General features: G+C 38.5%; 1 protein-coding gene across 6 annotated transcripts in view; it reads left to right on the top strand.

The window, feature by feature from the left end:
* Positions 1 to 25,088, top strand: part of NTRK2 (neurotrophic receptor tyrosine kinase 2) — a 378,936-nt gene that overhangs the window by 42,454 nt on the left and 311,394 nt on the right. For all 6 annotated transcript variants that reach the window (XM_060014974.1, XM_060014975.1, XM_060014973.1 and 3 more), the window contains 3 exons: positions 11,772 to 11,908; positions 12,411 to 12,543; positions 14,987 to 15,292. In XM_060014974.1, the coding sequence (XP_059870957.1) occupies positions 11,772 to 11,908; positions 12,411 to 12,543; positions 14,987 to 15,292 (576 nt within the window). The remainder of the gene's footprint in view (positions 1 to 11,771; positions 11,909 to 12,410; positions 12,544 to 14,986; positions 15,293 to 25,088) is intronic.

Below are 25,088 nucleotides of genomic sequence, written 5' to 3' on the forward strand. Positions count from 1 at the left end.
AGGCAGATTGAGCAGTAAATTATGCTACATTGTTGAATTTAAATTCTGTCTCTGAAATTCCATGTTGGAGAAGTTGGATAATATCCCCAAGTCTTCAAGTTAGATGTCTTGTTTAAAACATGGATTCACGGTCAGTTGGCTTTTCTTTTAGGTCTCACCCTCAGCAAACTTTTAAAATATACCTGTTGTGTTTAAGTCACAGATTCACGGAGTTCATTGTACTTCCACTTTTTTTTTTTTTTCTTTATAAAGCTTGTTAGCTAACTCAAAAAGTAACTCATAAGAGTATGGTCTTGTGTATTTCATCACTGTAAACCCAACAATTTGCCAGTAACTACGGCCATTGTATTTGGTTTGCAACTGGTAATATTTTAATTTCCATAAAAAAGAGCTATTGGGATTTCATTCCTTTATGAGGTGGGCTTTCTTTAAAAAATTCCTCTTTTAGTATTTCATCATGTAAGCATTATATGATGAACAAATTCTCTACATTTTATAAGCAAAAATATCTCCTCCATGGTGCCTGATGTATCCCCTGAACATAAGTCATTTGATTAATGTTTGCTGAATTGATCAATTAATAAATGCATGATCCACATTATATTAATGATCAGATTGAAACAGATTTTTGATATAATGGTGCAGATATTTCAGTTAAGTAAAAATAACTGAAACATTTATATTACTCTAGCCAAATTATTCCGTATTTTAGCACTTCGTAGTTCCCTTTGAAATGTCTGTCATCATTGCATTTTGAAAGAATCTCCTTGCTTCTTTTTCCTCTGCCGTTAGCGATTGAGCGAGCATGGTAGGCAGGGCTGGGAAGTTTAACTGTGCCATTCCCGATCCCATTAACAGCACAGTCAAAATGTCTCACAATATTTTTCTAACAGCCCCTCCTGCTGTGAATTACTGTAAATTTATTCATGCTGTGAAACATGTTGTGGTCTGTTTCTCCACCAGGTCCTTTTTAACCTTAGAAAAACTTTGTTAATTACCAGGCAACAAAACATATTCATGTAAAATTTCCACATTAATCAGAAAAAAAGGGGTGCTATGAGCAGTGGTTCTGAAGACAGAAACTGAATTACACAAGTGTTAGTGAAGAATAGTTATTTTTCCAGATTGTGCTGATTTATCACTCCAGATAAAAGTGTTCCTGCTACTTCTTTTAGTGTTTTTCAATGACATTATTTATAACATTGTATATTCTAAATTCTTGTACTTAATTCCTGTACATTTGGTTGATCTTCAGTAGTTAGGTTTGCAGTACAAACCTTTCAATCTTTTCCCCTGGCTGGATGGCATTATTAAAGAACAGTGTACTTTATACTTTAATTTTTTTGTACTATAATTATGATTTAAATCTCTGGAAGAGAGTTTCTTCAGGAAGTGTTAATAGTGGATGATATGCTCTGTTCTAAGCAGACAACAAATATATTTAAAAGGCAGTATTCTTTTGGGTCAAATCAAAACAATCCCTCAGCCCATTTTACTGGTAACTAGCTACCGTAGAACATGCTAGCCCCACAGTGAAGATGAGATGGTAATTCAGTTGAGGGTTGAGTGTAGTTACTATATAAAACACTCTTAATGGTCCCATGGATTGAAATCAGCTTTGCCCTTGGTTTCTTTATTGATAATGGCAATTTCAATTTTCCATTTTTCCAACCTTCAAACTTTTAGTGTAGAGCCTCCTTACAACACATTGACAAAATATTATTTATGTTGGGAAAGGTCGGTTCACAGGTGCCCAGGAGGAGAGGCCTGTTTCCTTGAGGTAAACCGATTTGAATGATTTATTTTTAAGATTTACTTTTGGTTTCCACTATAATTTGTAGTATGCATGTCTGTTTAGCATATTTGTACATACTCCTTCTTTTGTTTTAAACTAGGAAAATAGGATAGTAATTCTATTTTGTTAGCATTCACAGAAGATTAAAATGAAATGCTGTATTAATACTCCATGTATAAATTAGATTGGTAAAAAACATTGTTTTCCTAGCATCTTAGCTGGATTGATTTTTTTTTTTTTTTTTCTGAAAAGCAAATACAAAGTCTAGTTTACTGCTTTGCTTCCTTTTATTAGAGATCAGGTTTTACCCACTAAAACACAGCAAGCCACACAGTGGACCAGTGCTTTTCTTTGTCTTTTTAGAAAGGCAAATAAAGCAGGTTTTCTAACCTGTCAGCGGCTATTCAGATTTTTGTGTTTAGAAGTTTTGTGGTTGCTGTCACTGTCATGACATGGCTCACACAAGCCTAGAAGCACAGTTTCCCATTTGAGCTGGGAAAGTCACTTTGCTAATTTTCTGTCATTTTTGCAACCAGGTGTAAGGCAGCCACTTCTAAATAGGTCAGGCTCATTCTGGCTTCATTCCTGGTAGTGAAATATGTATGTTTAGGGGACACAAAAATGGGAAGATATTTCTTCCCAAGAAGAGAGAAAGTGAGTGGAGAGAAGACAGAGAGCTGACAAAAATCATAATTTACTTGAATATTTTTATACCCATGGAGTGATGATCCAATAAGAAATGAACAGAGCTTAGGCTTACTAAAATGAGGTGAAAAAGAACACAACTCAGGCCTACAGGTGGATATTGAAAAATAAAACCCAAACTTGACCCATCTCATTTATTGCAAAGCCAAGTTAATATTTCAAAAAGTTTAGAGGTTAGTTTTCCTCAATTATTAGGAAGTGAGAACGTGCATACTTTGAATTAGTGATCAAAGGGCCTAGTCAATATGGTCAACTTTCAAGAAGTGTGCACCAGTGGATGGAGCAGTGTCAGTGGCTGTTGACCTGAGTATGGTTGGAAAGGACATACCAGCCAGTAGACCTCCGCAGAAAATCATCAATCATTCAGTGAAAAGGCTGACTGTCTTTAGACCAGGGCTTCCCAAACTTTAACATGCATATGAATCACCAGCAGATCTTGTTAAAAAATATTGATTCTTTTCCAGCAGGTCTGGGTTGGGGCCTGAGAGTCCACATTCTAACAACCCCCTTGTTCCATAGATCACACTTTGAGTAGCAAGGGTTTAGACAATGGGTGTTGGACTATTCGTTGGGTTTTTGCTTGCACAACTATTATTCTTATACCTGACAGGAGCCTGAGCAATCATCTAGTCCACCAAACTTTCCCCACTCTATGTTCTGTGCAACTCTAATTCCTTGAGATGCTCTGTGTAGGAAAAAGAAAAACCCAAGGTTAAAGAAAAAAATATAGAAAATTCTGTAACTCTGGATGTTCACTGTGCACATTACTATGTTAAAAGCTCTAAGAATTCCTGCTCGAAAAGAACCATTTAACTTCCATTGATCTTATGGTCCTCAAGGTTGTTTGAGTACATACCATTTCTTTGTGATATCATGTTATGGCTTTGCTATTTTTACTTGAAGTCATTTGACAGAATATCAGATATACACATGTATAAATTCAGATGTAAAATATATTTAAAGCTAAATATCCATATTGATATTGGTAATAACATTAATAGCTAACGTTTATTAAGGACTTAATATGCACTAGACCTCATCTGAAATATTTTCCATATTATCTTATTAGGCATCCTAAAAGCTCTAGAAAGTAGATGTCATTAGTATCCTTATTTCCAGTTGAAGAAATGAAAGCTTACCAAGCATCATGAGTAAACATCTAATGAGTAGGGGTTGGCTTTAACCCACATCTGTCTGTCTAGGGCCTTAACCAATACACTGATCAGCTGCATCCTTTACTGGGCTCTTCCATGCCTCAGAGGTGTCTGTCTGTCCGGGCAGCTGGTCTTCTCTGATCTCCAGCGAGGTTTCCCGGCGTGTAAAGGAGGACAGCCCTGACACTTAAGTCAGGATCCCATTACCATAGTGCTAGAAGCTCTTGGAGACATTGCTGAGCTTTGCTGTGTACTTGTGCTGATTTCAAATCTTATTAAGCCAGGAAGTAGTGCCTGGCACATGGTTTATCCTGCCTTGGCTATTCATGCTTCCCAATTCATTTTTATTGTGCTAATTAAACCTCAAGTGGTATTTCAAGTACAGATTGTTTTTTCCATTATTGAATCTTTGGCCAGCCTATTAATGCTGTAGAATTAACGTGAGTCAGATGCTTACTCATTTGTGGAAGACTTTACATTTAAAAGATCTAGACTTGGCCAATTTTGCACAGATTCCTTTGGAAACCGCTATGACAGGGTGATACTATTTCTCTATAAATAAAGGAGACTCACTCTTCTCTCACAGATAGACACGTAATTATTTTTTTAATGAACCAAATTCCTAGATTATGGATATGTATTGGTATTTATAGTCTGTGCTAAAATGGATATTACAGTCTGGGAAAGGTAGTCTATTGTAGTGGTGAACATCTTGATCTTTGAGTTCAGTTCCTAGGTAGTTGGGCAACTTTGGAAGATGTACTGGACTTTTCCAAAACTCACATTCTTTATTAATTAAATGAAGATAAATACTTAACTTCAAGCTTGGTTGTAAGGATTAAATTAAATGAAACAAAAATGTAAAGTACTAGACAGGAGTTTCTGGTTCAGTGAATGCCCCATAGATGTTATTGCTAGTACTATAATTAAGCAGACGTTTTTAGAGATATTAATCATGTAAATTTAGGCTTGCAGGAAAAAATAAACGACATTAGATTTTACAGGGGAGATTAAGATTACAGCATAGCATTCTCTGCTGAGACTCTCTTTATTTTAACTTCTTTTCTGCTTAGAATTTCCACACTTTTAGATACATTTATAAAAGGTGGATGTTTACACCATCGGTTTATATTCGAGGTGCCAGGAAGGGTGTCACCAAGATCCATTGGTGGAGCCTGCTGGTGGGGGAGCTCATACCTCAAGAGCAAGCACCATGGCAAGCCCTGGCTCCATGGTTTCTCCAGATTCAGCCAGATAAATCTATAAATACAAGAGAACGGGAGAGGAGTCAACACAGCTTTGTGTTTCTGCAGTTGCCATTGGAAAGTAGATGGATGAGTAGTGACTGACTTAAAGGCTGAGAATGCTGGTTACCAAGTGGGCAAGGGGGAAAGCCAAGAGGAAAGCTTGGTGTATATTGCAGAACTACTGCAAGGCTCAGGAAGTGAGAGAACAGGTAACACCAAACACAGGAGAGTGGTTGAAAGATTTTTGTTCCATACATCTCAGGTGTAAAAACTGGAAGTTTGTTCTCTAAAGAGGATAAAACAAAGGCCCAGAGGAATTCCAGGTAGAGCTGAGGCTGTGAGAGCCGTAGAGAGGATGATGGATTTACAGACAACTGAGTTTTGACACAGGTATCCTCCAATTTTTGGAAGTTTTCTTTACACCACTTCGCTTTTCTGAAAGCAATCGGAAGAGGATTTTTGCTTCTCCTAAAAAAGGTGAAAAGCAAAAATAGCGTTCAGCATTTGTTTTACGTGGAGCTCTTTAGAGGCAGCGCACATCCCAAGCAGGGAGGGGGCACCACTAAGCTCCTTCCTGGGAGCTACACTCAGCATCTCATCGTCACGCCACCATAGCTTTGACTGTGTCTGTGAGAATCTGTGCTTTATTTTGATTTATTCTGTGCATCTGTTAGAAGGAGGTGTCCTGAGGTAATTACTTCTTTACTTTATGTCATTTCGTCAAAAAGTTTCATAGGAGCGTTCTGCGTTCTGATAGCCAGGAAAACCTGTGTTTCCAGCCTCTTCCTCTTCCAAACAGTACACTGGAAGAGAATTATCTGAATAATTTGATCAATCCCATCCCCAGAAGGATTTAATGATACTGACACCAGGTGGTACCCATTACAGAGGCCAGTAATACTGCCCTAGTGATGCTGACAGTTAATAAATGTGCAATGCTTCTATTACCCATTCTTAAAGATGAAAGAACAGGGACTTCCCTGGTGGCGGAGTGGTTAACACTCTGCACTCCCAATGCAGGGAGCCTGGGTTCGATCCCTGGTCAGGGAACTAGATCCCACAGGCATGCCGCAACTAAGAGTTTGCATGCCACAACTAAGGATCCAGCGACCCCCAAATAAGGAGCCCACCTGCTGCAACGAAGACCCAGAGCAACCACATAAATAAATAAATAAAATAAAATCTACATTAAAAAAAAATTAACGAACAGTCAAGGATCACCAACTGTTTGAGAAAAGTTTATAATATGAAAGAAAACCACAAAACAGAGAGAAAGAAAAAAAATGCAGATACAAAGTTGATATAGACAGAAGAAAAATTCACAAGAAATTATAATTAATATTTCATAGATATTAGAGATCAGCAGAGATATTGCATCCATGAAACAAACACATGGTGTTAAAAAAATAGAAGACCATTCAGGAACAACAACAAAAAGCCTTGGAAAAACTAAAAGTATGACAGAAATAGAGCAAATAGACAAAAAGATGGAAAATAGGAGAGAAAAGATTGAAAAAGATAGGCCACCCAGAAGGTCCAGCCTCCAAATAATAGGAGAGCTAAGTGGTGAGAGAAAGCATTACAGCGTAGTTGAATTGGCATCATTTTTTTTTCCCCTTTCATAGTGGTACATATCACAGTGTTGTGTCCTATAATTAAAGCTGTCTTAAATTTGATAAAATATGATAACTATTACACACAATGGTTCAGCTGTCTGTAGAGTTTATGTATTTATAGTAAACTTTATTGTACATTTAGACAACAAAACTTCATAGCGGGCTTCCCTGGTGGCGCAGTGGTTGAGAGTCTGCCTGCCGATGCAGGGGACACGGGTCCGTGCCCCGGTCCGGAAAGATCACACATGCTGCGGAGCGGCTGGGCCCGTGAGCCATGGCCGCTGAGCCTGCGCGTCCGGAGCCTGTGCTCCGCAACGAGAGAGGCCACAACAGTGAGAGGCCCGCGTACCACAAAAAAAACAAAAAAACAAAAAACTTCTTAGCAGATGGTAAGATATGAAGACAGAAAAGTGTGAGTGTGGTATGGGCATGTGGGGAGAGCTGGCTTTCTGTGTGAACATGAGCCTAGTTCTCACCTTCCAGGGTGAGAGGTCAGTAGATAATGTTAAAACAGAAAAGAAGTAGCAATATAAACGTGATATTTAGTGATATAGAGATCAATACCCAAAGAAGTTAAAAGAGGTGAAATGAGTGCTTCTGGGAATAGGAAATAGTGCCACATGGGTACTATTTCTCACATAGTAGTTTGAATATTTTTGTTTCTTTTTTTCCCCTGGGTTTGTAGTTGTTTTTATATTTTCTCAGTTTTATTGATATATAACTGACATACAGTACTGTATAAGTTTAAGGTGTGCAGCATAATGATTTGACTTACATACATCATGAAATTATCACAATAGGTTTAGTGAATAGCCATCATCTCATATTGATACAAAATTAAAGAAACGGAAAAAAGTTTTCCCTGTGTCCTACATTATATCTCTAATATTTACTTATAACTGGAAGTCTGAACCTTTTGACTACCTTCATCTAACTTCCTCTCCTTCCACCCACCCCCCAACCTCTGGTAGCAACAAATCTGATCTCTTTTTCTATGAGTTTGCTTGTTTGTTTGTTTTTGAAGTATAACTGACCTACAACACTCAGTTTCAGGTACACAACATAGTGATTCAGTATTCTGTACATTTCAAAATAATTACCATGCTAAGCCTAGTTATGATATGTCACCGTACAAAGATATTACATAGTTATTGACTGTATTCCTCACTGTACATTTCATACCTGTGTGTATTTTGCAACTGGAAGTTTGTATCTCTTAATCTCCCTCACTCATTTCTTTCCTCCCTCCACCCCTCTCCCCTCTGGCAACTACCTGATTGACCTCTGTACCTGTAACTCTGTTTCTGTTTTGTTATGTTTGTTAATTTGTTTTGGTTTTTAGATTCCACCTATAAGTGAAATATGGTATTTGTCTTTCTCTGTCTGCTTATTTCATTTAGCATAATACTCTCTAGGTCCATCCATGTTGTTGCAAATGGCAAGATTTCATTCTTTTTTATGGCTAATATTCCACTGAATATATACACCACATCTTCTTTATCCATTCATCCACTGATGGGAACTTAGGTTGCTTCCATATCTTGGCTATTGTAAATAAGGCTGAAATGAACATGGGAGTGCAGGTATTTTTTCTGATTAGTGTTTTTGTTTTCTTTGGATAAATACCCAGGAGTGGAGTTGCTGGATAATATGTAGTTCTATTTTTAATTTTTTGAGGAATCTCCATACTGTTTTCCATAATGACTGCACCAATTTACATTCCCACCACCAGTGCATGAGGGTTCCCTTTTCTCCACATCCTTGCCAACACTTGTCATTTGTTGTCTTTTTGATAATAGCCATTTTGAAAGGTGTGAGGTGATATCTCAGGGTGTTTTGGTTTGTACCCTGATGATTAGTGATGTTGAGCCACTTTTCACATGCCTGCTGGCTATCTGTATGTCTTCTTTGGAAAAATGTTTATTTAGATCCTCTGCCCATTTTTTAATTGATTTTTTTTAATGTGGAGTTGAATGAGTTCTTTGTATACTTTGCATACTAACTCCTTATCAGATATATAGTTTGCAAATATTTATCCTGTTCAGTAGGCAGCCTTTTCATTTTGTTGATAGTTTCCTTTGCTGTGCAAAAGTTTTTTAAGTTGGTTGCAGTTACATTTGTTTATTTTTGCTTTTTCCCCACTTTTCTGAGGAGACATATCCAAAAAACCATTACTAAGACCAATGTCAAAGAGTATACTGCCTTTGCTTCCTTCTGGAATTTTTATGGTTTCAGGTCCTACATTTAAATATTTAATCCATTTTGAACTTATTTTTGTTCGTGGTATGAGAAAGTAGTCCAGCTTTGATTCTTTTGCATGTAGCTGTCCAGTTCTCTGAATACCATTTTTTGAAGTGGCTGTCTTTACTGCATTATATATTCTTGCCTCCTTTGTAGTAGATGAACTGCTCATATAAGTGTGGCTTCATTCCTGGGCTCTCTATTCAGTTCCATTGATCTATGTTTCTATTTTGGTGCCAGTACCATACTCTTTTGATTACTGTAACCTTGTAGTATAGTTTGAAATCAGGCGGCATGATACCTCCAGCTTTGTTCTTCTTTCTCAAGATTATTTTGGCTATTTGGAGTCCCTTGTATTTCCATACAGATTTTAAAATTATATGTTCTAGTTCTGTGAAAAAAACATTTGTAATTTGATAGGGATTGCACTGAATCTGTAGATTACCTTGGGTAGTATGTCATTTTAGCAATATTAATTCTTCAAATTCATGAGCACAATATATCTTTCCATCTTTGCTGATGCCTTCAATTTCTTTCACCAGTGTCTTATGGTTTTCCAAGTACAGGTTTTTTACCTCCTTAGTTAGATTTATTTTTAGGTATTTTATTATTTTGATGCAATTGTAAATGGAATCTTATCTTAATTTCTTTTTCTGATAGTTCATTGATAATGTATAGAAATGCAACAGATTTCTGTATAGTAATTTTGTATCCTGCAACTTTATCAGATTCATTGATGAGCTCTAGTAGTTTTTTGGTGGTATCTTTAGGATTTTCTACATATAGTATCATGCATCTTCAAACAGTGACAGTTCTACTTCTTCTTTTTCAATTTGGATATATTTTATTTATTTTCCTTGACGGATTGCTGTGGCTAGGACTTCCAATACTATGTTGAATAAAAGTGGTGAGAGTGGGCATCATTCTCTTGTTCCTGAACTTAGAGGTAGTTTGAGTGTTTTATATAACACTTTTTGTAGAATTATAGACTTTTTAAACTATGCGACTATGTATTTTGATTAAAAAAATGCATATTTTGAAAAAGTCACCTAGATCATACCACTGGCTTCAAGGAGATTAAAAAAAAATAAACCCATTTCTTATATCTTGCCATGGCATGCTTCTTACATTGGGAAGCTTAATTGTCATGGAAGTTGTCATCAGATATTAGAGCTAAAAAATTTTCGAGCTAGATCTTCTAATTGAACAGTGTAATTTTACAGAGAAGAAAACACATTGAGAGAGGAGAAATGACTCACCCAAAGTCACACAGTACATTCCAGATTTAGGGTCTAGGGTTCCTGACTCCTGACCCAGTGTTCATTCCGGTTAACTGCAGTGCCTCTTGATCATTTGTATACACTTCATTGCCCTGTTCAACTCAGAGTATTAGGGGGCTGTTTGAAACCCCATGAAATATATAACATTGCTCTCTATTGGATGCTGGCAGGAAGGAAGAGCTCTGAAGAAGTCACACCAGCCACTGAAAGCCAGATCTTATTGGGAAGTCCTCTATCAATGGTGGGAATACCATGAGACATATACTGTATAAGTCTTGCTATGGTGTAGTTTCAGTAATAAATAATAATGGCTTTGTCAGTAAGGACTGCATTGTAAGAGAAGGATTTGTGCATAGTATGGTGAAGATGACGGGTCAGTTACCACTAGGTGGGCAGATTAATTGCAGTTTAATGGCCGTTGAAGATCAATTGCCTTTTCTGACCTCTGGGTTCCTCCTGAGGGTCATAGTTCCATGGAACACAGCTGTTGGGGTGAATATAGTCCTAAGCAGAGTTTCTGATACCAAGGGAGGGGCTTGCTTGACTGGCAGGACGTGATGTATTCTGAGACCCACCTTCATGTTAAAAATACTATGATTAAAAGCAGTATAGGGCTTCCCTGGTGGTGCAGTGGTTGGGAGTCCGCCTGCTGATGCAGGGGACACGGGTTTGTGCCCCGGTCCAGGAGGATCCCATGTGCCGCGGAGCGACTGGGCCCGTGAGCCATGGCCACTGAGCCTGCGCGTCCGGAGCCTTGCTCCGCAACGGGAGAGGCCGCAGCAGTGAGAGGCCCGCGTACCGCAAAAACAAACAAACAAAACAGTATAAACCTCCAAATGGTGTAATAGTTTAATGAAGTGATAACATTAATAAAGAAGAGCCAGCTTTTGAAATATCAAAGTATAAAAATGATGCTGTCCTGAAATATTAAATGTTTATAAGCATCAGAATTTCATCCTATAACAAATACTTTCTCAAGGTTTTTCCAAAAAAGAACTTTTCATTGGAATAACGATCCATAAAACTTTTTTCATCATATCATAGATAGGGTGACCAATTTTACCTATAATATTTAACTATGATTTATATAGCTTTGAAACATTCTAATGCTGTTATGGTTCAAGCTTCATGTCTTTGAAAAATGCTTTGAAACTGACTTCCACAGTTGGACTCTTTCAAAATGTAGGTCTGATTTTTAAACTTATATTTCAAAATCATAGTTTGTCTCTTTCAAAATCTAGTTCTGGTAGTAAGTTAGATTTATGAGTTATTTAATGCAAAAAGTGGATTTATGCAAAAATTGTAGACGCCTCCCACACTTTTGTCCTTGACTATAAAGAATGGAAGAGAGGAAACTGAGGGAAAAGTAAGATGATCTACAGATCAAATGACTATTTATGTGCAACAACTGGATTGATAACAGTAAAACAGAACAAGAGCTAGAAGACATAGCTCTATAAACTAGTGGGGTTTTTAAAAATAAAGGGTTACTCTGCAATGATATTTTTAAGAAATGTGCAAAATTTATTTTCAGATCTCATCACATATCTTTTAGTTCACATCAAATCTGTAAAGCTCATCAATCTGGCAACTTTTCAGATCAACATAAATCAGTCTCAGAAAGTAAATAATTATTGAGTTTAAAGCAGAAAGAGTTTTCAGCTTGTTGCTGTTACTTTGATAATGCATCTAACTATCTGTATATGTCTTCCTTTACTTTCCTTGTTGCACAGGTTTGCCATCAGCAAATTTGGCTGCACCTAACCTCACTGTGGAGGAGGGAAAGTCTATCACATTAACTTGTAGTGTTGCAGGCGATCCAGTTCCGAATTTGTACTGGGATGTTGGTAATCTGGTTTCCAAGCATATGGTAAGGCTTGTGTTTGACTGTGCGTTCATAGAGATGAGAGTGTCTCAGAACTTGAGATTGTATTAACCTAGTGAAAATCACTTAATAGAGAGATTTACAATGAGTTTTTGCTGTGCATTTACTTTCTATCTATTCTTATTTAACAAAGACTAATGCAGGTTGCATTTCAGTTATTTATACCCCGTAGATTGGAAAGTCTGTAGGTCTCTAGTAAGCTTTTTATGTCACTGTGAGCAAGGTGAGTGACTCTCCTTGTGGTCTTTTCCCTCGGAGGAAAGTAGGTAGGAATTCAAGGATTAGATCAACTTTCACACATTAAATAATTGAAATCTAGAGAAATAGAAGAGCTTCTGATTAACTCCTTTGCCTAAGCCCGATTAGGCTAGAAACTTTTTCCTAATGTTATAGATGATTTTCTGCAGTTAGGGGAAGAAACCCCAAATCTTGTTACTTTGGGTTCAGTCCTAACCAAGATTATGTTTGTCTGTTAATTCATTTGTAGAATGAAACAAGCCACACACAGGGCTCCTTAAGGATAACTAACATTTCATCTGATGACAGTGGAAAGCAAATCTCTTGTGTGGCAGAAAATCTTGTAGGAGAAGATCAAGATTCTGTCAACCTCACTGTACATTGTACGTAATCAGATCGGCATGTGTTTTTAATAGCAGATGATTGTGGCTACACCTACATTTGTGGTTGGGGCACTCTGGGTGCTGCTTTAGTGCATTAAAAAAGTATATGCAGTGTTTTGTGTATCCTTAATTAAGAAATATTATCAGCCCCTTTCACTTGTCCTATTTCTTCTAATCTCTCTTGTTCACGCGTTATCTTTAAGCTTCTTTTCCGATTTTAAGCGTGTCCTCTTGTGCCTTCCCCGTCTTGTCTTGATAGAACGTATTTTGAGCTGGTTATCCTCTTTTTGTTAATAAGTTATAGTTTAAATTCTGATAAACCAGTTTCTAAATTTTTTTCTCTGTAAAAACAATATGAACCTTTAAAGTTGTGATACCTAAAGTACTGAGCTGGCTGTTCACAAACACCTAATTATACTGTTGATACAAAAAAAAAAAATTACCCCATTTATTTGACATCAAGCTTCTGTGGGGAATTGGAGGAGTCCTACTTAAATGACTGAAAATTATTATCACCTGCAAAAAAACTTTTATAACTGTTTTAAATTTCTCTCTACTGAAGACATACGATATTAAAGTTTCTTAAGCATATGTGCATTATTTTCCAGTATCATAAGCAACACAACATATAACTTAACATTCCAGATGTTGCATTCAGTGTGAACGGTGTATGTATTCAGTAAAAAATACATAATCTTCACATGAGTGGAAATTCTGAGCTGCCATGGTATAAAGTAATGAGGTTTTACTCTGTTTGGATTAGGATTTGGATGAGAAAAACACGAGTGTGCATGTGTGTAAGTATGAATATGCATTACACACATGTAGGCACAAGGTTTGATACACTGGTTGACATTCACTTATAACACACATTCCGTATGTGATTGTTGGAGTGAATGATTGAAATCACCAACCTTTTGTCACTGTCAATACTACCCCGACGCCCAGAAGGTCCTGGACTCATAATTTCTCATCATTTTGACCCACATGGAAGCTTGAAGTCAATGTCATCCCCAAACACATGCAACCAGTTTCCAACTTTATGTCCTTAAGTCAACACCTCACATAAAGCTAATTTGAGCGTGGTGACAGGAAAAAGTGAGGCCTAGGCATGGGCACCTGGGCTGGTAGGAGGAAGGTAAGTATTGTCCCTGCCCCATCATGGTCCTTGTGTTTGTGACACAGACCTATAAGTAAGGGCACTCCAATTCAAATTTTTCTCAGTTTAGGTTAATATCTATGTAGTCTCCATGGTCTTGAGAATTGGCCTTGTCTATCAAAGTTTAGATAACAAGTAGAAGGAATAAGAATATTAGCAACTGAGACATCCTTTGCAGTGATCCCACTCAGAGTGTATTTGTTAGCAGGCTATGATTTCCCCCGCTTTGTGTGATGAACATATACAACCAGGAAGCAGTGCATGAGGGGAAGGGCTACTGGATTAGGTATTAGGAGATCTGGATTCCTGTTCCAGATTTTCCCCACTCAGTAACCTTGACCAAGTCACTTAACCTTATTGCACTTGGGTTTCTTCATCTGAAAAATGATGCTATTAGGTCTCAAAGGTCTCTTCCAGTCCTTGATTTTATAATTATCAAAGTCAGATCACATAAAAATAAACAATTATGAGGGATTTTAAATAGCTTCACTCAGGATAAGTACTCTGTTTAAAGATGCTACTTGATAATGTTTGTTTCCCCTAAGAATAAAGTGCTTTATACTTCAGGTTAAAATAATCTTTAGTTTGTTTGTTCAGGTTTAGATAGGACCTCAGACATTTAAAGGATCAAAACTTTGATATCTCCAATTCCAGCAAAAATGGGTGTACTGTAATGAAAAGTAGTGCTTTTAAAGAGAGTTTCCTATTGACCATCGGTGAAAAATACTATCAGTTTATCAGACTTTATAATAGTCAATCAACATCGATAGCAACATTCATTGCATTGACCAGTTTTACTTGTTTTAGAAAAGTTATGCAAGATCAGGGCTTCAGGCAAGATTTACAAAGTCAGTTTTGTCGTTATTTGTATTATTTAGTGAAGTCCTGTAAAAATAGTAGTCCTCAATGTTTTGGTGATTAATCTCCCTAGTATCAAAGGCATATATATTAGAAACCAAAGTCAACTTCAAATGAACGCTTTCCACTGTCAGAAATCTCAGGGATCTGTTTGGAGTTGGTTCTCACACTGAATAGATGTGAAAATGACTACAATGCATGGGCTTTAAGCAGAGCAGGGAAAGGAGTCTCTCTGAAGCTCTCTGTAGAAGTTAAATCAACCTTGATGATGATACAAAATATTGATGGATTCCAGAGTTGTGGGTCATGTGTTTTCTTAAACCAAACAATGGTTGAATAAAAATCCCCTGTTGATGACACAGAGATCTGGAGATGGGGAGAATTCTGAGCTTTCTGATGCTATTAACTCTCTCTTTTTCAATTTAGTTGCTCCAACTATCACATTTCTCGAATCTCCAACCTCAGACCACCACTGGTGCATTCCATTCACTGTGAAAGGCAACCCCAAACCAGCGCTTCAGTGGTTCTATAATGGGGCAATTTTGAATGAATCCAAATACATCTGTACTAAAATCCATGTTACCAATCACACGGAGTACCACGGCTGCCTCCAGCTGGATAATCCCACTCACATGAATAATGGGGACTACAAGTTAGTAGCCAAGAATGAGTATGGGAAGGATGAGAAACAGATTTCTGCTCACTTCATGGGCTGGCCTGGAATCGATGATGGTGAGTACCTGTTTTTGCATCTGGGGAGAAGATAGGGTATATCACTCAATTACTGACAACATCATGCCAAAGCCAAGTCCAGGGGCAAGGATTCATACTCTTTCCATGGAGGTGATGGGGATGAATAACTTTGAACAATATTCTGATAAACACACATTATTTTTCTCTCGAGTGTTACATGAGATTTTGTATCCACAATGGCAAAACCCAAACAAATCTGTGAGTGGGTGAACTGTATTTGGTTGGCTCATGAACTATTTAAGATATATTTTCTAGTCCCTTATCCATTTGGGACTCAGAATCCTGCTCTGTCATCCATGGATGAGAAACTAGTGTTGTGGAATGTTTTGCTTACCTGGGCTGACTGAGTTGTGGCATCCTTTGATGGGATCCTGAATTGTTTTTCTAGGAGTGATAAAAGTTCCAATCTGACCAATGGTTTGGGTTGGGAAAAGGATGGCTGGCATCAGGAGTCCGGTACATGGTCAGCAGAAGAATTTCAGTGGGAGCCTCAGTAAAAGCAGGGATGATGTCATGCATTTACCTGCTCCAGTTACTCTTGCTCAGTGAAGTATTCTTACTTGATTGATTGTGTTGCCCAAATACCTGGTACTATTGTAGAGACTGAGCCCTCTGGATACTGGGACCTGTACATGATTAGAATTCCTCACCATAATAGTCCCGAGTTAATCAAAGCCACACAAAAACAGCCTTGCAGAGGGGAAGGGAAAACAGAAACTTGGAGGCCCATGGGGTAGGGGCTGCTTGGGCAGCATGTACTAGTGTGGCTCGCAGGGCAGCCACATGGACAAAGGTGATGGCTGCAAGCCACCTTCACCAAACGAGAATGCAATAATTCTCATTACACAATACATCTTCCTGTTATCCTGGTATTTATTTAACAGCATTTTAATTAATTAATTAATTATTTTGATTTTAAACTCTTTATTTATTTTTTTACATCTCTATTGGAGTATAATTGCTTTACAATGGTGTGTTAGTTTCTGCTTTATAACAAAGTGAATCAGTTATACATATACATATGTTCCCATATCTCTTCCCTCTTGCGTCTCCCTCCCTCCCACCCTCCCTATCCCACCCCTCTAGGTGGTCACAAAGCACCGAGTTGATCTCCCTATGCTATGCGGCTGCTTCCCACTAGCTATCTATTTTACGTTTGGTAGTGTATATATGTCCATGCCACTCTCTCAATTTGTCGCAGCTTACCCTTCCCCCTCCCCATATCCTCAAGTCCATTCTCTAGTAGGTGTGTGTCTTTATTCCTGTCTTACTCCTAGGTTCTTCATGACATTTTTTTTTCTTAGATTCCATATATGTGTTAGCATACGATATTTGTCTTTCTCTTTCTGACTTACTTCACTGTGTATGACAGACTCTAGGTCCTTCCACCTCACTAGCAATAACTCAATTTCATTTGTTTTTATGGCTGAGTAATATTCCATTGTATATATGTGCCACATCTTCTTTATCCATTCATCCAATGAAGGACACTTAGGTTGTTTCCATCTCCTGGCTATTGTAAATAAAGGTGCGATGAACATTTTGGTACATGACTTTCTGAATTATGGTTTTCTCAGGGTATATGCCCTGTAGTGGGATTGCTGGGTCATATGGTAGTTCTTTTTGTAGTTTTTTAAGGCACCTCCATACTGTTCTCCATAGTGGCTGTACCAATTCACATTCCCACCAGCAGTGCAAGAGTGTTCCCTTTTCTCCACACCCTCTCCAGCATTTATTGTTTCTAGATTTTTTGATGATAGCCATTCTGACTGGTGTGAGATGATATCTCATTGTAGTTTTGATTTGCATTTCTCTCATGATTAATGATGTTGAGCATTCTTTCATGTGTTTGTTGGCAATCTGTATATCTTCTTTGGAGAAATGTCTATATAGATCTTCTGCCCATTTTTGGATTGGGTTGTTTGTTTTTATGTTTGAGCTGCATGAGCTGCTTGTAAATTTTGGAGATTAATCCTTTGTCAGTTGCTTCATTTGCAAATATTTTCTCCCATTCTGAGGGTTGTGTTTTGGTCTTGTTTATGGTTTCCTTTGCTGTGCAAAAGCTTTGAAGTTTCATTAGGTCCCATTTGTTTATTTTTGTTTTTATGTCCATTTCTCTAGAAGGTGGGTCAAAAAGGATCTTGCTGTGATTTATGTCATAGAGTGTTCTGCCTATGTTTTCCTCTAAAAGTTTGATAGTTTCTGGCCTTACATTTAGGTCTTTAATCCATTTTGAGCTTATTTTTGTGTATGGTGTTAGGGAGTGTTCTAATCTCATACTTTTACATGTACCTGTCCAGTTTTCCCAGCACCACTTATTGAAGAGGCTGTCCTTTCTCCACTGTACATTCCTGCCTCCTTTATCAAAGATAAGGTGACCATATGTGTGTGGGTTTATCTCTGGGCTTTCTATCCTGTTCCATTGATCTATATTTCTGTTTTTGTGCCAGTACAATACTGTCTTGATTACTGTAGCTTTGTAGTATAGTCTGAAGTCAGGGAGCCTGATTCCTCCAGCTCTGTTTTTCTTTCTCTAGATTGCTTTGGCTATTAGGGGTCTTTTGTGTTTCCATACAAATTGTGAAATTTTTTGTTCTAGTTCTGTGAAAAATGCCAGTGGTAGTTTGATAGGGTTTGCATTGAATCTGTGGATTGCTTCGGGTAGTAGAGTCATTTTCACAATGTTGATTCTTCCAATCCAAGAACATGGTATATCTCTCCATCTATTTGTATCATCTTTAATTTCTTTCATCAGTGTCTTATAATTTTCTGCATACAGGTCTTTTGTCTCCTTAGGTAGGTTTATTCCTAGATATTTTATTCTTTTTGTTGCAATGGTAAATTGGGAGTGTTTTCTTGATTTCACTTTCAGATTTTTCATCATTAGTGTATACGAATGCCAGATTTTCTGTGCATTAATTTTGTATCCTGCTACTTTACCAAATTCATTGATTAGCTCTAGTAGTTTTCTGGTAGCATCTTTAGGATTCTCTATGGTTAGTATCATGTCATCTGCAAACAGTGACAGCTTTATTTCTTCTTTTCCGATTTGGATTCCTTTTATTTCCTTTTCTTCTCTGATTGCTGTGGCTAAAACTTCCAAAACTATGTTGAATAAGAGTGGTGAGAGTGGGCAACCTGGTATTGTTCCTGATCTAAGTGGAAATGCTTTCCGTTTTTCACCATTGAGGACGATGTTGGCTGTGGGTTTGTCCTATATGGCCTTTTTATGTTGAGGAAAGTTCCCTCTATGCCTACTTTCTGGAGGGTTTTTTATCATAAATGGGTGTTGAATTTTGTTGAAAGCTTTCTCTGCATCTATTGAGATGACCATGTGGTTTTTCTCCTTCAATTTGTTAATATGGTTTATCACATTGATTGATTTGCGTATATTGAAGAATACTTGCATTCCTGGAATAAACCCCACTTGATCATGGTGTATGATCCTCTTAATGTGCTGTTGGATTCTGTTTGCTAGTATTTTGTTGAGGATTTTTGCATCTATGTTCATCAGTGATATTGGCCTGTAGTTTTACTTCTTTGTGACTTCCTTGTTTTGGTATCAGGGTGATGGTGGCCTCGTAGAATGAGTTTGGAAGTGTTCCTCCCTCTGCTATATTTTGGAAGAGTTTGAGAAGGATAGGTGTTAACTCTTCTCTAAATGTTTGTTAGAATTTGCCTGTGAAGCCATCTGGTCCTGGGCTTTTGTTTGTTGGAAGATTTTTAATCACAGTTTCAATTTCAGTGCTTGTGATTGGTCTGTTCATATTTTCAATTTCTTCCTGATTCAGTCTTGGCAGGTTGTGCATTTCTAAGAATTTGTCCATTTCTTCCAGGCTGTCCATTTTATTGGCATGGAGTTGCTTGTAGTAATCGCTCATGATTATTTTTTTCTTTTTTTTTTTTTTTTGGTATGCGGGCTTCTCACTGTTGTGGCCTCTCCCGTTGTGGAGCACAGGCTCTGGACGTGCAGGCTCAGCAGCCATGGTTTATGGGCCCAGCTGCTCCACGGCACTTGGGATCTTCCCGGACCAGGGCACAAACCCGTGTCCCCTCCATCGGCAGGCGGACTCTCAACCAATGTGCCACCAGGGAAGCCCTCTCATGATCTTTTGTATTTCTACAGTGTCAGTTGTTACTTATCCTTTTTCATTTCTAATCTATTGATTTGAGTCTTCTCCCTTTTTTTCCTGATAAGTCTGGCTAGTGGTTTATCAATTTTGTTTATCTTCTCAAAGAGCCAGCTTTTCGTTTTATTGATCTTTGCTATCATTTCCTTCATTTCTTTTTCATTTATTTCTGATCTGATCTTTATGATTTCTTTCCTTCTGTTAACTTTGGGATTTTTTTGTTCTTCTTTCTCTAATTGCTCTAAGTGCAAGTTTAGGTTGTTTATTTGAGATGTTTCCTGTTTCTTAAGGTAGGATTGTATTACTATAAACTTCCCTCTTAGAACTGCTTTTGCTGTATCCCATAGATTTTGGGTCATCGTGTCTCCATTGTCATTTGTTTCTAGGTATTTTTTAATTTCCTCTTTGATTTCTTCAGTGATCACTTCGTTATTAAGTAGTGTATTGTTTAGCCTCCATGTGTTTGTATATTTTACAGAACTTTTCCTGTAACTGATATCTAGTCTCATAGTGTTGTGGTCGGAAATGGTACTTGATACAATTTCAGTTTTCTTAAATTTACCAAGGCTTGATTTGTGACCCAAGATATGATCTATCCTGGAGAATGTTCCATGAGCACTTGAGAAAAATGTGTATTCTGTTGGTTTTGGATGGAATGTCCAATAAATATCAATTAAGTCCATCTTGTTTAATGTATCTTTTAAAGCTTGTGTTTCTTTATTTATTTTCATTTTAGATTATCTGTCCATTGGTGAAAGTGGGTGTTAAAGTCTCCTACTATGAATGTGTTACTGTCGATTTCCCCTTTTATGGCTGTTAGTATTTGCCTTATGTATTGTTGGGTGAATAAATATTTACAATTGTTATATCTTCTTCTTGGATTGATCCCTTGATCATTATGTAGTATCCTTCTTTGTCTCTTCTAATAGTCTTTATTTTAAAGTCTATTTTGTCTGATATGAGAATTGCTACTCCAGCTTTTTTTTGATTTCCATTTGCATGGAATATCTATTTCCATTCCCTCACTTTCAGTCTGTGTGTGTCTCTGGGTGTGAAGTGGTCTGTTGTAGACAGCAAGTATATGGGTCTTGTTTTTGTATCCATTCAGCCAGTCTGTGTCTTTTGGTGGGAGTATTTAATCCATTTATATAAGGTAATTATCGATATGTATGTTCCTATTCCCGTTTTCTTAATTGTTTTGGGTTATTGTAGGTCTTTCCCTTCTCTTGTGTTTCTTGCCTAGAGAAGATCCATTAGCATTTGTTGTAAAGCTGGTTTGGTGATGCTGAACTCTCTCAGCTTTTGCTTGTCTGTAAAGGTTTTAATTTCTCCATGAAATCTGAATGAGATCCTTGCTGGGTAGAGTCATCTTGGTTGTAGGTTTTTCTCCTTCATCACTTTAAATATGTCCTGCCAGTCCCTTCTGGCTTGCAGAGTTTCTGCTGAAAGATCAGCTGTTAACCTTATGGGGATTCCCTTGTGTGTTATTTGTTGTTTTTCCCTTGCTGCTTTTAATATGTTTTCTTTGTATTTAATTTTTGACAGCTTGATTAATATGTGTCTTGGAGTATTTCTCCTTGGATTTTTCCTGTATGGGACTCTCTGTGATTCCTGGACTTGATTAACTATTTCCTTTCCCATATTAGGGAAGTTTTCAACTATAATCTCTTCAAATATCTTCTCAGTCCCTTTTTTTTTTCTCTTCTTCTTCTGGAACCCCTATAATTCGAATGTTGGTGCGTTTAATGTTGTCCCAGAGGTCTCTGAGACTGTCCTCAGTTGTTTTTATTCTTTTCTCTTTATTCTGCTCTGCAGTAGTTATTTCCACTATTTTGTCTTCCAGGTCACTTATCCGTTCTTCTGCCTCAGTTATTCTGCTATTGAACCAGTCTAGAGTATTTTTAATTTCATTTATTGTGTTGTTCATCGTTGCTTGTTTCATCTTTTGTTCTTCTAGGTCCTTGTTAAATGTTTCTTGCATTTTCTCTATGCTATTTCCAAGATTTTGGATCATCTTTACTATCATTTACTATTATTCTGAATTCTTTTTCAGGTAAACTGCCTATTTCCTCTTCATTTGTTAGGTTTGGTGGGTTTTTATCTTGCTCCTTCATCTGCTGTGTGTTTTTCTGTCTTCTCATTTTGCTTAACTTACTGTGTTTGGGGTCTCCTTTTCGCAGGCTGCAGGATCGTAGTTTCCGTTGTTTTTGGTGTCTGTGCCCAGTGGCTAATGTTGGTTCAGTGGGTTGTGTAGGCTTCCTGGTGGAGGGGACTAGTGCCTGTGTTCTGGTGGATGAGCCTGGATCTTGTCTTTCTGGTGGTTAGGTCCACGTGTGGTGGTGTGTTTTGGGGTGCCTGTGGACTTATCATTTTAGGCAGCCTCTCTGCTAATGGATGGGGTTGTGTTCCTGTCTTGCTAGTGTTTGGCGTAGGGTGTCTAGCAGTGTAGCTTGCTGGTCGTTGAGTCAAGGTGGGTGTTGGTGTAGAGATGGAGATATCTGGGAGATTTTCACCATTTGATATTGCATGGAGCTGGGAGGTCTGTTGTGGACCAGTGTCCTGAAGTTAGCTCTCCCAGCTCAGAGGCACAGCACTGACTCCTGGCTGGAGCACCAAGAGCCTTTCATCCACACGGCTCAGAATAAAAGGGAGAAAAAGTAGAAAGGAAGAAAGAAAGGGGATAAAATAAAATAAAGTAAGATAAAATAAATTTATTAAAATAAAAAATAATTTTTAAGAAAAAGAAATTTTTTAAGTAAAAGAAAAAAACAACAACAAAAAAACGGATGGATATAACCCTAGGATAAATGGTGAAAGCAAAGCTGTACAGACAAAATTTCACACAGGAGCATACACATACACACTCACAAAAAGAGGAAAGGGGGAAAAAATCATAAATCTTGCTCTCAAAGTCCATCTCCTCAATTTGGGATGATTCGTTGTCTATTCAGGTATTCCACAGATGCAGGGTACATCAAGTTGATTGTGGAGATGAAATCCGCTGCTTCTGAGGCTGCTGGGAGAGATTTCCCTTTCTCTTTTGTTCGCACAGTTCCCGGGGCTCAGCTTTGGATTTGGCCCCGCCTCTAAGTGTGGGTCGCTGGAGGGCATCTGTTCTTCGCTCAGACAGGACGGGGTTAAAGGAGCCGCTGATTCAGGGGCTCTGGCTCACTCAGGCCGGGGGGGGGGGGGGGGAGGGAGGGGCTCGGAGTGCGGGTGGAGCCTGCGGCGCAGAGGCTGGCGTGACGTCGCACCGGCTCGACGTCGCACCAGACTGAGGCGTGCCGTGCGTTCTCCTGGGGAAGTTGTCCCTGGATCACGGGATCCTGGCAGTGGCGGGCTGCACAGCCTACCCGGAAGGGAGGTTTGGATAGTGACCTGTGCTCGCACACAGGCTTTTTGGTGTCGGCAGCAGCAGCCTTAGCGTCTCATGCCCGTCTCTGGGGTCCGCGCTGTTAGCCGCGGCTCGCTCTCGTCTCTGGAGCTCCTTTAAGCAGCGCTCTTAATCCCCTCTCCTCGCGCACCAGGAAACCAAGAGGGAAGAAAAAGTCTCTTGCCTCTTCGGCAGGTCCAGACTTTTCCCCGGACTCCCTCCTGGCTGGCCGTGGTGCACTAACCCCTTCAAGCTGTGTTCACGCTGCCAGTCCTCTCCCTGCGCTGTGACCAAAGCCCGAGCTTCAGCTCCCAGCCCCGCCTGCCCCGGCGGGTAAGCAGACAAGCCTCTGGGGCTGGTGAGTGCCGGTCGGCCCTGATCCTCTGTGAGGGAATCTCTGCGCTTTGCCCTCTGCACCCCTGTTCCTGTGCTCTCCTCTGCAGCTCCGAAGCTTTCCCCCTCCGCCACCCGCAGTCTCCACCCGCGAAGGGGCTCCTAGTGTGTGGAAACCTGTCCTCCTTCACAGCTCCCTCCCACTGGTGCAGGTCCTGTCCCTATTCTTTTGTCTGTGTTTATTCTTTTTTCTTTTGCCCTACCCAGGTACGTGGGGAGTTTCTTGCCTTTTGGGAGGTCTGAGGTCTTCTGCCAGTGTTCAGTAGGTGTTCTGTAGGAGTTGTCCCACGTGTAGATGTATTTCTGATGTATCTGTGGGGAGGAAGGTGATCTCCACGTCTTACTCTTCTGCCATCTTCCAAAAAGCCCCTCAACAGCTTTTTAAATGCACAGGCTTCCTTAGTGTGCTCAAAATGTGATTTGAATTATATAAGTTTGATTTACAAACAGCGTTTCAGGAGCACATAAAAGAAGCTATGTTTGGATGACTTACCCAGACACCTTGACAGTTGTCTGTTTCATTAAATCTTCCTCTTAACTGAGAGTTTAGTTGTTTGGCTACATTTGCTGTAGTAAATAGCTAGATTGCTATGTTCCTTTTCCTGCATGTTTGGAGGGATAACAGCTTTATAGTTAAATTCAGAGACTGCTTTTGGGACAACTGCTTTTTGTCTGTTTTTAAATAAACTTTTGATTTGTGAATAATTTTAAATATACAGAAAAGTTGCAAAGATGGTATCCAGAGTTCCCAGATACACCTCACCTTGTTTCCCTGATGCTAACTAACATCTTGCATTACTTACATTTGTCAAAACTAAGAAACTGACATTGGTATGTTACTCTTAACTAAACTTCAGACTTTATGTGAATTTGGCCAACAACTGACTTTTGAAACAGTTGGAGGTGAACTTGATTCCAGGGTGAAGGTCTAGTGTTTAAAAGTTTTAGAAGTGGTCTGTGTGCTTTGATATGAGCACTGTTCTGTCAGTGTAAAGCCAGTAGCTTCTATTTTAGATAGGATTTTGATGTATTTTCTTTTGAACATTTCTGTATGGTACCAATATTTGGTAGAGCTTAACTCCTCTTATCTCTGTGGCCTCATTTTTATCGATCACTTTTGTTAGTTTTAACTTAGCTAGTGATAGGAAAGAATGGTTTTCTGGCATAAGAATATTTTGGAGTCTCTCAAATATTCCCTTAAAAGGAAATATGTATTTATCTAAAACAAAAATTAAGCCACATTTTATAAAGATGTTCTATTCTCTCCTTTTTTTTTCCATTTTCTTGTTCATTTATTCCTTTTTATCAGATCTTCAATGTAAATACGGCTTTTAGAAAAGTCTGATTTTTTTTTTTCTTTTTAAGTATTTACTCAAGGACCAGCTATCAAGGAGTAATAAATGAAAGTGGAAATGAAAGAGACTTGGCCCGGGTTGATAGTGGATATAAATGGCCCTTATGGGCCATAAACCACTTTGAGCAATTAGAGTGTGATCTTACTTGGCTTTGTGTGATAGAATCTTTGTGGGTATTTATGAGATTTGTAGCCGTAGCCCACAGATAATGGCTTTTCTTAGAGTTGCTTTCTTTCCCTCTTAACCCTCTTTAAAACTAAAGAAAAATAGCCAAATAGCACATATATATGTAATTTCCCTTCTGGTCTAAATGTACATTCCAAGTTAAGGACATCAGGTCACATTTGGATTTATAGCCCTTCAGTATTTCTGCTGTCATCTTATAGTAATTGCGCAAGAAGTTTAGCTCCCACAAATCTTTATGATAAGAAGTTTCAGCTACTTTTTTTTCCTAGTTGTTTTGATGAGATCCCCTTCTTTCACACTGGGAGTGTCTGGACTTACCAGGAAGCAAGCAGCTTGGG

The sequence above is a fragment of the Delphinus delphis genome, chromosome 6, assembly GCF_949987515.2.
Source record: "Delphinus delphis chromosome 6, mDelDel1.2, whole genome shotgun sequence".
Classification (NCBI taxonomy): Eukaryota; Metazoa; Chordata; class Mammalia; order Artiodactyla; family Delphinidae; genus Delphinus; species Delphinus delphis.